Source organism: Haliotis cracherodii, unplaced genomic scaffold, assembly GCF_022045235.1.
Source record: "Haliotis cracherodii isolate W230 unplaced genomic scaffold, xgHalCrac1.p SCAF_1, whole genome shotgun sequence".
NCBI lineage: Eukaryota > Metazoa > Mollusca > Gastropoda > Lepetellida > Haliotidae > Haliotis > Haliotis cracherodii.
The window spans coordinates 39,148,825-39,166,557 of record NW_027266264.1 but is presented as its reverse complement, the minus strand read 5'-3'; the positions used below and the strand labels follow the sequence as shown (position 1 = coordinate 39,166,557).

The window sequence follows — 17,733 nt, the reverse complement described above, 5'->3', positions numbered from 1 at the left end:
GTGTCAACATTAATAGACGACCTGAGATGATTTGTCCTTTCCCGGTGGTCAGAAATCTCTGAGATCATGAATATAGATGATATGCATCGATTCGATGCTAAAAGATGCGATTTTAGGGTGTATAAGAAACAGAATACTGCACTCGTGACTATCAGATACCCTTTATCTTACAAATCGTTGTTTCAAGGCGAATCTAACTCGCTTTCGCTTGTGTAGTTACCTCTCTCTCTCTCTCTCTCTCTCTCTCTCTCTCTCTCTCTCTCTCTCTCTCTCTCTCTCTCCCTCATACACACGCGCGCGTGTGTATCTCTGGGACATGATTGCACAATGTGTTCACAAGGACTATATACAAAGAGCAGATAGAGAAAAGAGATAATTAGCTCACCATTCTCTCAAACATGATGTCAGGTGAATTCTTGGCATTTAACCACTACTGTTGAAGTGAATACAAAACATGTATGTGTATAATCAAAATGCCTTTGTGTGTATTATGAAGTGTGACAATATCTATGTGTGTGATGTAATGTCTTTGGGATCTTAGCAGAAGGAATAAGATTCCGAATTGTGGTCTGGGGAATGTTTACCCACTCTGCCTGCAATGCTTGTGCCAAGTTTTGGAGATTCTGTAGTTGTTGCTGACGTGCTCGCAGTCGTTGATCCAATGCATCCCATAAATGTTCGATTTGGTATAAATCTGGAGACCTCGAGGGTCATGGCAGGACCTGGATATTGTGATTCCTAAAAAAATGAAATTCGCTTAGTGCATAATGGGAAGGACGTGTGGCCGAAAAATCTCATCCGTGTAACGCGTGTCCCAGAACTTCATCATCACAGTACCACCACCAAGTCTGTCCACTTCCTGTATGCATTCCGTGCATAACGTTCCCCACTTTTAAACACGACGTCCGCATGGCGAATAATAATTACGGTACTAAACCAAACTTGTCTCCATCGCAGTTGTGGCCATACTCTGTGACCTTGACACCATTGGCCTCTAGTGGTGATCTTGACCGGATCTGGCAAGGCCGCGGGTTGTCCAGTATGTCTGATAACGGTTCATCAGTCTTGGAATGGTGTCTGGTGCTATTTGGAAAAACCTGTATAAAGCTGAAAATGATTTTCCTGTTGGCAGTCGCCGTTGGCGTTGTTGCGTTGGGCTTCCGTCAGTCGTGGCACGTTTTTACTGTTCACTTGCTGTAAGAATGTTGTGGTATGCAAATGAAAACCCAACGTTTTTTCATAGCCCAACAAGTGATGTTGCGCATACATGTCAAGTTGGTGTGTTTCGGCGACAGGCTCTCACGTGGCTGTGTTTTTGCGATTGTTCAATCTTTTCACCAAATTTCCCCAGTACCTCATTCTTTGGACACAGATCAATCCCAATCCATGCAAAAATTACCAATTCATTATAAGCATTAACTTTGTATTGATGTTTGCAACACTCTGTCAGATATTTACGATATTACTACCTATGCGTCTTTTTAATGTCTATGAAGAAGGTGTCTTTGTCTTTATTGCTTTAATTTATTATATATTTTAATCGTAAGTTCCTTATACGTAAACACACGTTAACTCATACATGCATAAGTAATTGGACACACCAATATACGTTTAGGAGTCAACATGCTATGCAAATTATCCCCACCAGTTGAAAGCGGACATAAGGACATTAAGCACAAAAAGATAGACATTGACAGGACGCTGAACCCTAACCTCAGACAATGGTTTCTGAGATTTTTTGTCCGTGGACAATGATCACTAGTTTTCACTGTCCAGGGACATTGGAAACTCGGATGTACTGTCCAGGAGAATTAGTCCTCGTGTGCATTGTCCCCCAGACATTGTATATTAAATACAAGTATATATGACACACGTTTTCCCCAATTACAATGTTATATTCTTATAATCTACAGGATGATCTGCTCGTCTGAAGTGCACCTCAGACAGAACATTTGTGACCTAGACGCCATTAGATGAGATTGTGTTGAATGAGATGAAGATAATCTTGCCCTGCAGTTTCACTCTGCTGACGTCGGACACAACATGCCTCACACCTACTCCAGGGTACGCACCAGCAGGTCACTACGGCTTTCTAAATGACAGATATAGCAAAGATGGGCAGTTGCATCTGACTTACACCACTAACGTTGCTGGTACATTATGCACTGAGGTAGCGTCCTTCTGTACAGAATTACAGTACTTGGTGTTAAGAATGTGCATGGGTGTGTTACGTGGGTTGCGGAGACGCTGTCCTGGTTGGCCCACACTACTGGTGTTGGTGATGTTGCTTTGGTGGTTTTGTGAACGAGGCGACTATGCACAGCTTCCACCGATAACTGTCAGTCCGTACATCGATGCCAAGCTGCTCAACCCCATGGGTCTCTCAAAGTGTTTGGCAAGCTCTGGCCAAGGTTCGTATAAGTTCATTTTTGTTGTTTATGTAGGTTTACGTTGGTTTGTTCAAGCATCGCATAATACACATGTTCAGGAACACGAAATAATTGCGTACACTAGAAGGCCCGGGTTCGATTGCCCATATGGGTACAATGTCTGAAGCTTATTTCTGGTGCCCCATGCAGTGATATTGCTGGAATATTGCTGAAAGCGGCGTAAAACTATGCTCACTCAATCTACTTTGATATATGCATATATTTGTAGGACGACTGCGAGTTAACAAACAGAATGTAAGCTATGAGGAGGTGCAGAATGCTTTCGTCCCTTTAGGGACGGGTGCCGGCCATTTCCGCCCGCCTCAGTGTGCAGCCGAACAGAAGTCAGCCATCATTATCCCTTTCCGAAACCGACATCACCACCTACCGATACTCCTGAACAACCTGGTACCCTACCTACTGCGACAGCGCCGAGACTTTACCTTCTATGTGGTAGAACAGGTAATCACCACCCTCCCAGGGGGAGCAATATCACACCTCTGCTACAAGTAGAACAATAACACGAAATCTGCCATCATAGACAGAGACATAGACGGTCTCTCTGGTCTTAATTACGCGGATATGAAGTGTGCAATGTTTTCTATATTTGTATCAAGTGTAATGCATACCTTGTACATTTTGATGTGCCATATGGTCACTTCCACCAGGGATCTGCTGGGGTATTCAACAAGGCGTTAATGATGAACGCGGGCTTCGTGGAAGCGATGCGTCGTGGCAACTATGACTGTTACATCTTCCACGATGTGGACCTGATTCCTGAAGATGACCGGATACCGTACACCTGTCGCCCTGGGCAGGTGGCGCATCTGGTGGCTGCCGTCAGGAAGTACTATTACCAGTAAGGCCGTGTTTCTTTATGCCCTCATTGTTTATATACTATTTTACATGAAACTAAAATAAACCACCCATTGGGCTTTGTATGGGTGGGCGTTATCCTGTCGGAATTCAATCTGACGGCCACTCCTACGCACAAAATGTTTAATACTGCAACTTCAGGTCCGACTGCTCAAAGTGCGATCCTTTATTCGCCTGTGGTTGATGACCCTAGATTGTTTATCCTAATTGGTGATCTGAAGCTATACCGTAACGCTATGAGTTTTACCTAACGGACTTGTCTGGAGTTGGTTTCGTCTACCACGACCACTGCGCATTTTCACACCATGTAAATTCTATAACCCTGTAGTCACACTCGTTGATCTATTAAGATATTCAGCAACAAGCCGGAGTTTCCCGACCTAATCATGCCTACTGCTACTAATTTGTGCGCTATTGTGTCTTCGTGATGTCTGCTTTTACAACACAACTGTTTCTCATCCTTCTCTTACACGGCGATACATGTGTTACAAAACTATGGTTTCTATGTGCACTTCTCGCAAATAGGTCACCTCTGGGTACATGCAACGTGAAGAAGGTCTCGCAGGTACCACTGCATTTATCACACACAGGTTAAGAACCGTCTTGTCTCGTTTCAGCGCCATGCGGAGGTATATCGGAGGCGTTCTAGCCTTCACCGAGCAACAGTTCCGTGGTGTGAATGGTTTCTCCAACCTGTACATGGGCTGGGGGGGCGAGGACGACGACATGAGGTTCAGGTAACGTCAGTGGCGGGAACACCAGAATTCGCCCCGAATAAAACAATATCTTCTCCAGTAACGATTCCACCGTCCCGGCGTCCACAAGCCAGTTATAGAGCATATGTTAATGTGCAAAGGTTATAAATCCCGAATTTCATGGTGATCACACGCTTATTTTATCTCACAACGGCTAATTGTAACATGTCACGGACTGGCGAACTAACGGTCATGTCTAACCTTGCCTTACCTTGATACCGCCTGGTTCCAGATTGGATCTCCTGAGTAATCCAGTGTATGAAGTATCTATTCAGATTGGGAGGTACTACAGTTTCAATCACTCGACTGACGAGGGCAACCCAGTCAATCACCACAGGTAAATACTACAGCTACAATCACTCGACTGACGAGGGCAACCCAGTCAATCACCACAGGTAAATACTACAGCTACAATCACTCAACTAACGAGGGCAACTCAGTCAATCACCACAGTAAATACAACAGCTACAATCACTCAACTAACGAGGGCAGCTCAGTCAATCACCACAGGTAAATATTACAGCTACAATCACTCAACTGACGAGGACAACCCAGTCAACCACCACAGGTAAATACTACAGCTACAATCACTCGACTGACGAGGGCAACCCAGTCAACCACCACAGGTAAATACTACAGCTACAATCACTCAACTAACGAGGGTAACACAGTCAATCACAACAGGTAAATACTACAGTTTCCGTTACTCGACCGAAGAGGGCAACCCCATCATTCACCACAGATAGTCAAAGAAAGTTGGAAGATTCAGCACATTTAGTAATCACACGTCACAAAATACACAGCACACACAAAAGTCGAGAGCGGATATTCCAAGCATAAAAACATTGAGGCGGGACCCTATTGACTTGAGCTATTACAAAGTAAGGGTTGGATAACAATGGCCTGATTGATAAGGAAGCTCTGTCATATAACAGATTATGTTTGACACGAATGTAAATGACAGTAATAACATTGTGTACGTGTCACACAGGGACATATGTGACTCTGACATCTGCAGGATCTCATGTCTTAAATAATTCTGTACAATCATATGTTATCAAGAAAATGACAACTAATATAAACTTAAGAAATACTAAATATAGCAAGTAAATATTCATGTGTAAAGTCCTGGTATTGATCTAACAACACAAGGGGCGGTCGGTAGCCTAGTGGTTAAAGCGTTCGCACACCACGCCGAAGACCCAGATTCGATTCCCGACATGGGTACAATGTGTGAAGCCCATTTCTTGTGTCCCCCGCCGTGATATTGCTGGAATATTGCTAAAAGCGGCGTAAAACCATACTCACTCACTCATTCTAACAACACAGTCCATGGTCTCTTTTACATTATCATCGTCATGGCTGCAGCTGTGGAACAACGTTGACTGGGGGCTCGTGTTTGGATGTCGCTGGCGATCTGGGGACATCGGTCATATATTAACTTTGGTCTTACTTGAAGATCTTCTGTGTTGACATTTATCCAAATTGGTGTTTAGTGGAACGTGGTTCCTCCAAAGTTGATGTCTTCTAAAGAAACTAGCTTGAGAACTTGAGCAAGCTTTTAGTAACCGTTTGAAAGTAACTTCCGATGTAATCCATCGTCTGGTACCGTACAGGAACATTCCAAACACAGTATGTAACAATACAACGACAAAATGACACAATGAGGGGAATACCTCTTCTGATATCACAAGCACAACGTTGAGCGGACTTTCCTGCTCAGACATTTCCAGCTGAATCTCCGGAGGTTTCCTCCGAGCAGCACATCCTACACATGCAAGCGGAATACCAGACAACCTGAACATGAAGCTGGACACTTTATACAGTTCCATAAAGGTATCACGTAGACAGGGTTGTAATAATTGCTCATTTAACGGGTGCAGATGAAGAAGGTATTGGATCGGGATTCAGCACAGAAACTTGAGGCGGGATCCTATTGACTATTATAAAGTAAGGGTTGAGTTACAATGTGCTTGATTGACAAGGCCGCAGAGCGATATAACGGCTTCTACACGAACCTTAATTATAGTAGACTAAACAAATACATCAGACATGGGGTATAGTTTAACAAAATAATGTCTGACGTGACGACTCAGTCAATCAGGAACTATATAGATGACAATGGTATTTGTGTTCTCTCATGGTTGACACACCGAGCCGCTGCGTTTAATTGACAGAAAGATTATACTTTGTTCTGAATTATTTCGACACAACTATTCTAAGACTTTAATTTCTTTAGGAAAGAGTTACTCTGGGAGGCAGGTAAACGAGCGGCCATCGACGGTATAACGTCACTGAAGTATACTGTGGACAGCGTGGAAGAGTCAACGTTGTTTACATGGGTCAAAGTGCGATTTGACCCACAACACTACAGGTGAGATTTGATTTTATATCCAAGGCCAAGCGTAACATTTGAATCGACATTTAGAACGTAATGAGAGATCCTATACTGCCATACTTTTATCTACAGGGTGACAGAGACCTCAACACCCTATCTCTCTGCCTCCTATACACAGTGTTCCAAGTAGTTGAGGTATCATCTGTCTGTCTGACACCTATACACAGTGTCCCAAGTAATGGCGGTATCATCTGTCTGTCTGCCTCCTATACACATTGTCCCAAGTAATGGTGGTATCATCTCAGCGTCTGCCACCTCTACACACATTACCCCAAGTAATGGCGGTATCATCTGTCTGTCTGCCTCTTATACACATTGTCCCAAGTAATGGCGGTATCATCTGTCTCTCTGCCTCCTATACACATTGTCCCAAGTAACGGCGGTATCATCTGTCTGTCTGCCTCCTATACACCTTGTCCCAAGTAATGGCGGTATCATCTCTCTCTGCCTCCTATACACAGTGTTCCCAAGTAATGGAGGTATCATCTGTCTGTCTGCCTCCTATACACATTGTCCCAAGTAATGGCGGTATCATCTGTCTCTCTGCCTCCTATACACATTGTCCCAAGTAATGGCGGTATCATCTGTCTCTCTGCCTCCTATACACAGTGTCCCAAGTAATGGCGGTATCATCTGTCTCTCTGCCTCCTATACACATTGTCCCAAGTAATGGCGGTATCATCTCTCTCTGCCTCCTATACACAGTGTCCCAAGTAACGGCGGTATCATCTGTCTGTCTGCCTCCTATACACCTTGTCCCAAGTAATGGCGGTATCATCTGTCTCTCTGCCTCCTATACACAGTGTCCCAAGTAACGGCGGTATCATCTGTCTGTCTGCCTCCTATACACATTGTCCCAAGTAATGGTGGTATCATCTCAGCGTCTGCCACCTCTACACACATTGCACCAAGTAATGGCGGTATCATCTGTCTGTCTGCCTCTTATACACATTGTCCCAAGTAATGGCGGTATCATCTGTCTCTCTGCCTCCTATACACAGTGTCCCAAGTAATTGAGGTATCATCTTTCTGTCTGCCATCTATACACAATGCCTCAAGTAATTGCGGTTTTATCTGTCTCTCTGCCTCCTATACACATTGTCCCAAGTAACGGCGGTATCATCTGTCTCTCTGCCTCCTATACACAGTGTCCCAAGTAACGGCGGTATCATCTGTCTGTCTGCCTCCTATACACCTTGTCCCAAGTAATGGCGGTATCATCAGTCTGTCTGCCACCTATACACATTGTCCCAAGTAACGGCGGTATCATCTGTCTCTCTGCCTCCTATACACAGTGTTCCCAAGTAATGGCGGTATCATCTCTCTCTGCCTCCTATACACAGTGTCCCAAGTAATGGCGGTATCATCTCTCTCTGCCTCCTATACACATTGTCCCAAGTAATGGCGGTATCATCTCTCTCTGCCTCCTATACACAGTGTCCCAAGTAACGGCGGTATCATCTCTCTCTGCCTCCTATACACATTGTCCCAAGTAATGGCGGTATCATCTGTCTCTCTGCCTCCTATACACAGTGTCCCAAGTAATTGAGGTATCATCTTTCTGTCTGCCATCTATACACAATGCCTCAAGTAATTGCGGTTTTATCTGTCTCTCTGCCTCCTATACACATTGTCCCAAGTAACGGCGGTATCATCTGTCTCTCTGCCTCCTATACACAGTGTCCCAAGTAACGGCGGTATCATCTGTCTGTCTGCCTCCTATACACCTTGTCCCAAGTAATGGCGGTATCATCAGTCTGTCTGCCACCTATACACATTGTCCCAAGTAACGGCGGTATCATCTGTCTCTCTGCCTCCTATACACAGTGTTCCCAAGTAACGGCGGTATCATCTCTCTCTGCCTCCTATACACAGTGTCCCAAGTAATGGCGGTATCATCTCTCTCTGCCTCCTATACACATTGTCCCAAGTAATGGCGGTATCATCTCTCTCTGCCTCCTATACACAGTGTCCCAAGTAACGGCGGTATCATCTCTCTCTGCCTCCTATACACAGTGTCCCAAGTAACGGCGGTATCATCTCTCTCTGCCTCCTATACACATTGTCCCAAGTAATGGCGGTATCATCTCTCTCTGCCTCCTATACACAGTGTCCCAAGTAACGGCAGTATCATCTCTCTCTGCCTCCTATACACATTATCCCAAGTAATGGCGGTATCATCTGTCTCTGCCTCCTATACACAGTGTCCCAAGTAACGGCGGTATCATCTGTCTGTCTGCCTCCTATACACCTTGTCCCAAGTAATGGCGGTATCATCTGTCTCTCTGCCTCCTATACACAGTGTCCCAAGTAACGGCGGTATCATCTGTCTGTCTGCCTCCTATACACATTGTCCCAAGTAATGGCGGTATCATCTGTCTGTCTGCCTCCTATACACAGTGCTGATAAGTAATGGCGGTATCATATGTCTGTCTGCCACCTATACACAGCGTACCAAGTAACGGCGGTTTTATCTGTCTCTCTGCCTCCTATACACATTGTCCCAAGTAATGGAGGTACCATCAGTCTGTCTGCCACCTATACACATTGTCCTAAGTAATTGCCGTTTTATCTGTCTGTCTGCCACCTATACACAGTGTCCCAAGTTATGGAGGTATCATCTGTCTCTCTGCCTCCTATACACATTGTTCCAAGTAACGGCGGTATCATCTGTCTGTCTGCCTCCTATACACATTGTCCCAAGTATTGGAGGTATCACCTGTCTGTCTGCCACCTATACACAGTGTCCAAAGTAATTGCGGTTTTATCTGTCTGTCTGCCACCTATACACAGTGCCCCAAGTAATGGAGGTATCATCTGTCTGTTTGCCATCTATACACAATGCCTCAAGTAATTGCGGTTTTATCTGTCTCTCTGCCACCTATACACATTGCCCCAAGTAATGGCGGTATCATCTGTCTGTCTGCCTCCTATACACATTGTCCCAAGTATTGGAGGTATCACCTGTCTGTCTGCCACCTATACACAGTGTCCAAAGTAATGGCGGTATCATCTGTCTGTCTGCCACCTATACACATTGTTCCAAGTAACGGCGGTATCATCTCAGCGTCTGCCACCTCTACACACATTGCCCCAAGTAATGGCGGTATCATCTGTCTGTCTGCCTCCTATACACATTGTCCCAAGTAATGGCGGTATCACCTGTCTGTCTGCCACCTATACACAGTGTCCAAAGTAATTGCGGTTTTATCTGTCTCTCAATGTTTCTTAGAGAATCATGCCATGTTCATATCGAAAATAAGGCAGACGCTTTTTGACATGTACTTTCAAACATGGAGATCTACTGTAGATGTTTCTAGCAAATGTGAATATTATAGATATTTTAAAATGCAAATATGCGCAGAAAAATGTTTAACTGATGTAAATATAAGAAAATGCAGAATATCATTAACACAATTTAGATGCAGCTCACACAGGTTGATGGTTGAAGTTGGCACGCACAACAAAATACCCAAATGTTCAAGATTATGTAAACAATGCTCTTTAAATGTTGTCGAAGATGAATTTCATTTTCTACTTGTATGTTGTAAATATGACAATTTAAGGAAAAAATATATTGAACAGAAATACTATGTACATCCAAATAAATACAAGTTTATCTCTTTAATTTCACATGTGAGCAAAACGGCTATACAAAATCTCTCTCTCTTTATATATCATGCCATGTTATTAAGAAATGAATCCTTGTAACATTCCTAACCGCTTCCACATTGTCATGTATTCTGTACTATGGGCCTGTTGCCTTACAGTTATATATGAATAAACTGTCTCTCTGCCTCCTATACACACTTCCCAAGTAACGGCGGTATCATCTGTCTGTCTGCCTCCTATACACACTTCCCAAGTAATTGAGGTATCATCTTTCTGTCTGCCATCTATACACAATGCCTCAAGTAATTGCGGTTTTATCTGTCTCTCTGCCTCCTATACACATTGTCCCAAGTAATTGCGGTATCATCTTTCTGTCTGCCATCTATACACAATGCCTCAAGTAATTGCGGTTTTATCTGTCTCTCTGCCTCCTATACACATTGTCCCAAGTAATGGAGGTATCATCTTTCTGTCTGCCATCTATACACAATGCCTCAAGTAATTGCGGTTTTATCTGTCTCTCTGCCTCCTATACACATTGTCCCAAGTAATGCCGGTATCATCTGTCTGTCTTCCTCCTATTCACAGTGTCCCAAGTAATGGCGGTATCATCTGTCTCTCTGCCTCCTATACACAGTGTCCAAAGTAATTGCGGTTTTATCTGTCTGTCTGCCACCTATACACAATGCCCCAAGTAATTGAGGTATCATCTTTCTGTCTGTCATCTATACACAATGCCTCAAGTAATTGCGGTTTTATCTGTCTGTCTGCCACCTGTACACAGCGTACCAAGTAACGGCGGTTTTATCTTTCTCTCTGCCTCCTATACACATTGTCCAAAGTAATGGAGGTACCATCTGTCGGTCTGCCACCTATACACATTGTCCAAAGTAATTGCGGTTTTATCTGTCTGTCTGCCACCTATAAACAGTGCCCCAAGTAACGGCGGTATCATCTGTCTGTCTGCCATCTATACACAATGCCTCAAGTAATTGCGGTTTTATCTGTCTGTCTGCCTCCTATACACAATGTCCCAAGTAACGGCGGTTTTATCTGTCTCTCTGCCTCCTATACACAGTGTCCAAAGTAACGGCGGTATCATCTGTCTGTCTGCCTCCTATACACAGTGTCCCAAGTATGGCGGTATCATCTGTCTGTCTGCCTCCTATACACAGTGTCCCAAGTAATGGCGGTATCATCTGGCTGTCTGCCTCGTATACACAGTGTCCCAAGTAACGGCGGTTTTATCTGTCTCTCTGCCTCCTATACACATTGTCCCAAGTAATGGCGGTATCATCTGTCTGTCTGCCTCCTATACTCAGTGTCCCAAGTAACGGCGGTATCATCTGTCTGTCTGCCTCCTATACACAGTGTCCCAAGTAATGGCGGTATCATCTGTCTGTCTGCCTCCTATACACAGTGTCCCAAGTAATGGCGGTATCATCTGTCTCTCTGTCTCCTATACACAGTGTCCCAAGTAATGGCGATATCATCTGTCTCTCTGCCTCCTATACACATTGTCCCAAGTAATTGCGGTATCATCTGTCTCTCTGCCTCCTATACACAGTGTCCCAAGTAACGGCGGTATCATCTGTCTGTCTGCCTCCTATACACAGTGTCCCAAGTAATGGAGGTATCATCTCAGCGTCTGCCTCCTATACACATTGTCCCAAGTAATGGCGGTATCATATGCCGTCTGTAAGTGCATTATTGCTCATTGATGCTTTAGTGAAATACGATTAAGTGGCATCATGATATGATATATCTGTACATTTTTGGCTCATAACCAACGTGTAACCATTTTGTTGCAGTCCACTCTTCAATGCTGTCGTAGACGGTTCTTTGGAAATGCCATAAATGAAACATTGCCAAATACTACAAAAATAAAGGCATAGCATCTCTGATACAAGAGCAAGGGCCACACGGCATTGGACCTGATAAAGCAACCTTCAAGGCGGAAATTTATTCAAACGCCTCCCCCCTAAGGCATGCGACCGATGAGAGTACGATTCCGATCTTTGGGGATGATAGCTCGCCCTGCGTGTAGTGTCGGTACCAGCTATGGCAACGTCTGCGACTGTGGTGGAGGCAGTAGCACCCACCTATGCTACTATGTTATAATGCTCGCTGGGGTTAATATCTGGAGACCGACAGGGTCAGTGCATAAAATTGATGTTGTTGATTGTTGTTGTTGTTGTTGTTGTGGTGGTGGTGGTTGTGGTGTGGTGGTATACCGTGGTGAGTCTGGAAGAATCGCGAGGGAATACGCCGTTTGCGTTCTGCATTATGGGAATGATGTGTGATTATAGAATTTCAACTCATGTGCTGTAAACATAAACTGTGTAGGTGCTGCCATTGTGTGAGATTGCTGCACACACATTTACACGCCACCACACACGACCATACGCCGTCAAACACCACCACTCATCATCTCACACTGTCGCACACCATCAAACACCGTCACACATCGTCACACACCATCCCACATCGTCACACACCACCACACAACATCACACACCGCCACAAAACACCACACACTGTCACAACCACACCGCAAATAATACAACACTCCACACCTAACAACAATACCACAGATGCTACTACACTTCACCTCCATACAGGGGGCACGGGTGGCCCAGTCGTCTAAGGCGCCGCGATTCGCTGTGCAGAGTTGCGTCCCTTGGGCACGCCAGAAACCTATGATTGTGGGTTCGAATCCCGGTTCGCCCCGATTATGTTTCTAGGTTTGTCAGCACAATACCCGTGCTCGTGGGTTTCAACGAAGTGGTAAACGTCTGAGACCTGCGTTACTTCGGGCTTTCCTCCCACATTAAGCTGACACGCCCTGATAAAACTGGAATACAGTTAAAAGCGGCGTTAAACCCAACTCACTCACTCACTCAATTACCTACATACAACAGAATCAAAGATGCTACAACACTCTATTCTTATACAACCTCATCACAGAGGCTACAACACTCCACCCTCACACAACCACACAGCAGATGCTACAACACTCCACCCCACACAACCCCACAACGATGCTACAATACTCCATCCTCGGAGAACATCATAGATGCTACAACACTCCAGCCAAAAACACAACCATACCACAGATTCTGCAACACCCCACCCTCTAACAACCACACCACAGTTGCCACAACATTCCACCCTCACACAACCACACCAGAGATGCTACAACACTCCACCCTCACACAACCACATCACAGATGCTACAAAACTCCACTCTCACACAACCACACAACAGTTGCTACAACACACCACTCCCACACAACCACACCACAGATTCTGCAACACCCCACACTCACACAACCACACAACAGTTGCTACAACACACCACTCCCACACAACCACACCACAGATTCTGCAACACCCCACACTCACACAACCACACAACAGTTGCTACAACATTCCACCCTCACACAACCACATCACAGATGCTACAAAACTCCACTCTCACACAACCACACAACAGTTGCTACAACACACCACTCTCACACAACCACAACACAGATTCTGCAACACCCCACACTAACACAACCACACAACAGTTGCTACAACATTCCACCCTCACACAACCACAACACAGATGCCACGACACTCCACCCTCACACTAGTCTACCGTCATCACAGATAATGTTACATACACTAGTCCACCATCATCACAGATAATGTTACATACACTAGTCCACCATCATCACAGATAATGTTTCATACACCAGTGTAACATCATCACAGATAATGTTTCATACACTAGCCTACCGTCATCACAGATAATGTGACATACACTAGTCCACCATCATCACAAATAATGTTACATACACTGGTCTACCATCATCACAGATAATGTTACATACACTAGTCCACCATCATCACAGATAATGTTACATACACTGGTCTACCATCATCACAGATAATGTTAAATACACTTCTCTACCGTCATCACAGATAATGTTACATACACGAGTCTACCGTCATCACAGATAATATTACATACACTGGTCTCTGACATCATCACAGATAATGTTACATACACTTGTCTACCGTCATCACTGATACTGTTACATACACTAGTCCACCATCATCACATATAATGTTACATACAATAGTCTACCATCATCACAGATAATGTTACATACACTTGTCTACCATCATCACAGATAATGTTACATACACTTGTCTATCGGCATCACAGATAATGTTACATACACTTGTCTACCGTCATCACAGATAATGTTACATACACTAGTCTACCGTCATCACATATAATGTTACATACACTAGTCCACCATCATCACAGATAATGTTACATACACTTGTCTACCGTCATCACAGATAATGTTACATACACTAGTCCACCATCATAACAGATAATGTTACATACACTAGTCCACCATCATGACAGATAATGTGACATACACTAGTCTACCGTCATCACAGATAATGTTACATACACTAGTCCACCATCATGACAGATAATGTGACATACACTAGTCTACCGTCATCACAGATAATGTTACATACACTAGTCCACCATCATCACAGATAATGTTACATACACTAGTCCACCATCATCACAGATAATGTTACATACACTTGTCTACCGTCATCACAGATAATGTTACATACACTAGTCCACCATCATCACAGATAATATTACATACACTGGTCTCTGACATCATCACAGATAATGTTACATACACTTGTCTACCGTCATCACAGATAATGTTACATACACTAGTCTACCGTCATCACATATAATGTTACATACACTAGTCCACCATCATCACAGATAATGTTACATACACTTGTCTACCGTCATCACAGATAATGTTACATACACTAGTCCACCATCATCACAGATAATATTACATACACTAGTCCACCATCATCAAAGATAAGGTTACATACACTTGTCTACCGTCATCACAGATAATGTTACACACACTAGTCCACCATCATCACAGATAATATTACATACACTGGTCTCTGACATCATCACAGATAATGTTACATACACTTGTCTACCGTCATCACAGATAATGTTACATACACTAGTCCACCATCATCAAAGATAATGTTACATACACTAGTCCACCATCATCAAAGATAATGTTACATACACTTGTCTACCGTCATCACAGATAATGTTACATACACTAGTCCACCATCATCACATATAATGTTACATTTCACTAGTTTACCGTCATCACAGATAATGTTACATACACTTGTCTACCGTCATCACAGATAAGGTTTCATACACTAGTCCACCGTCATCACAGATAATGTTACATACACCAGTGTAACATCATCACAGATAATGTTTCATACACTAGTCTACCGTCATCACAGATAATGTTACATACACTAGTCCACCATCATCACAGATAATGTTACATACACTTGTCTACCGTCATCACAGATAATGTTACATACACTAGTCCACCATCATCACAGATAATATTACATACACTAGTCCACCATCATCAAAGATAAGGTTACATACACTTGTCTACCGTCATCACAGATAATGTTACACACACTAGTCCACCATCATCACAGATAATATTACATACACTGGTCTCTGACATCATCACAGATAATGTTACATACACTTGTCTACCGTCATCACAGATAATGTTACATACACTAGTCCACCATCATCAAAGATAATGTTACATACACTAGTCCACCATCATCAAAGATAATGTTACATACACTTGTCTACCGTCATCACAGATAATGTTACATACACTAGTCCACCATCATCACATATAATGTTACATTTCACTAGTCTACCGTCATCACAGATAATGTTACATACACTTGTCTACCGTCATCACAGATAAGGTTTCATACACTAGTCCACCGTCATCACAGATAATGTTACATACACCAGTGTAACATCATCACAGATAATGTTTCATACACTAGTCTACCGTCATCACAGATAATGTTACATACGCTAGTCCACCATCATCACAGATAATGTTACATACAATAGTCTACCATCATCACAGATAATGTTTCATACGCCAGTGTAACATCATCACAGATAATGTTTCATACACTTGTCTACCGGCATCACAGATAATGTTAAATACACTAGTCTACGTCATCACAGATAATGGTACATACACTTGTCTACCGTCATCACAGATAATGTTTCCTACACTTGTCTACCATCATTACAGATAATGTTACATACACTAGTATTCCGTCATCACAGATAATGTTACATACACTTGTCTACCGTCATCACAGATAACGTTACATACACTAGTCCACCATCATCACAGATAATGTTACATACACTTGTCTACCATCATCACAGATAATGTTATATACACTTGTCTACCATCATCACAGATAATGTTACATACACTTGTCTACCGTCATCACAGATAATGTTTCATACACTAGTCCACCATCATCACAGATAATGTTACATACACTTGTCTACCGTCATCACAGATAATGTTACATACACTTGTATTCCGTCATCACAGATAATGTTACATACACTAGTCCACCATCATCACAGATAATATTACATACACTAGTCTACCGGCATCACAGATAATGTTACATACACTTGTCTACCGTCATCACAGATATTATTACATACACTGGTCTCTAACATCATCACAGATTATGTTACATACACTTGTCTACCATCATCACAGATAATGTTACATACGCTAGTCCACCATCATCACAGATAATGTTACATACACTAGTCCACCATCATCACCGATAATGTTACATACACTAGTCCACCATCACCACATATAATGTTACATACACTAGTCCACCATCATCACAGATAATGTTACATACACTAGTCCACCATCATCACCGATAATGTTACATACACTAGTCCACCATCATCACATATAATGTTACATACACTAGTCTACCGACATCACAGATAATGTTACATACACCAGTCTACCGACATCACAGATAATGTTACATACACTAGTCCACCATCATCACAGATAATATCACATACACTTGTCTACCATCATCACAGATAATGTTACATACACTAGTCTCTAACATCATCACAGATAATGTTACATACACTAGTCTACCGGCATCACAGATAATGTTACATACACTGGTCTCTAAAATCATCACATATTATGTTTCATACACTAGTCCACCATCATCACAGATAATATCACATACACTTGTCTCTAACATCATCACAGATAATGTTACATACACTAGTCTACCGTCATCACAGATAATATTACATACACTTGTCTACCGTCATCACAGATAATGTTTCATACACTAGTCTACCATCATCACAGATAATGTTTAATACACTAGTCTCTAACATCATCACAGACTATGTTACATACACTAGTCCACCGTCATCACAGATAATATCACATACACTAGTCTACCGTCATCACAGATAATGTTACATACGCTAGTCCACCACCATCACCTATAATGTTACATACACTAGTCTACCGTCATCACAGATAATATTACATACACTAGTCCACCATCATCACATATAATATTACATACACTAGTCCACCATCATCACAGATAATATTACATACACTGGTCTCTAACATCATCACAGATAATGTTACATACACTTGTCTACCGTCATCTC

The 17,733-nt window shown here is 42.9% G+C and overlaps 1 protein-coding gene and 1 pseudogene across 1 annotated transcript; both read left to right on the top strand.

Moving 5' to 3' along the window:
- LOC139455669 (uncharacterized) overlaps positions 1 to 17,733 on the top strand; it is a 55,345-nt pseudogene that overhangs the window by 13,787 nt on the left and 23,825 nt on the right.
- Positions 1,994 to 12,111, top strand: LOC139464415 (beta-1,4-galactosyltransferase 4-like). The gene is made up of 7 exons (XM_071245951.1): positions 1,994 to 2,411; positions 2,659 to 2,891; positions 3,098 to 3,288; positions 3,923 to 4,042; positions 4,293 to 4,397; positions 6,300 to 6,434; positions 11,882 to 12,111. Exons 1-7 carry the CDS (start codon positions 1,994 to 1,996, stop codon positions 11,925 to 11,927), a joined length of 1,248 nt encoding a protein of 415 aa, XP_071102052.1. The 3' UTR covers positions 11,928 to 12,111.

Coding starts and splice junctions, on each gene's coding strand:
- LOC139464415 (XM_071245951.1), top strand. CDS start 1,994: ATGAAGATAATCTTGCCCTGCAGTTTCACTCTGCTGACGTCGGACACA. Junction 3,289..3,922: donor GTCAGGAAGTACTATTACCA/GTAAGGCCGTGT, acceptor GTCTCGTTTCAG/CGCCATGCGGAGGTATATCG. Junction 6,435..11,881: donor TTTGACCCACAACACTACAG/GTGAGATTTGAT, acceptor ATTTTGTTGCAG/TCCACTCTTCAATGCTGTCG.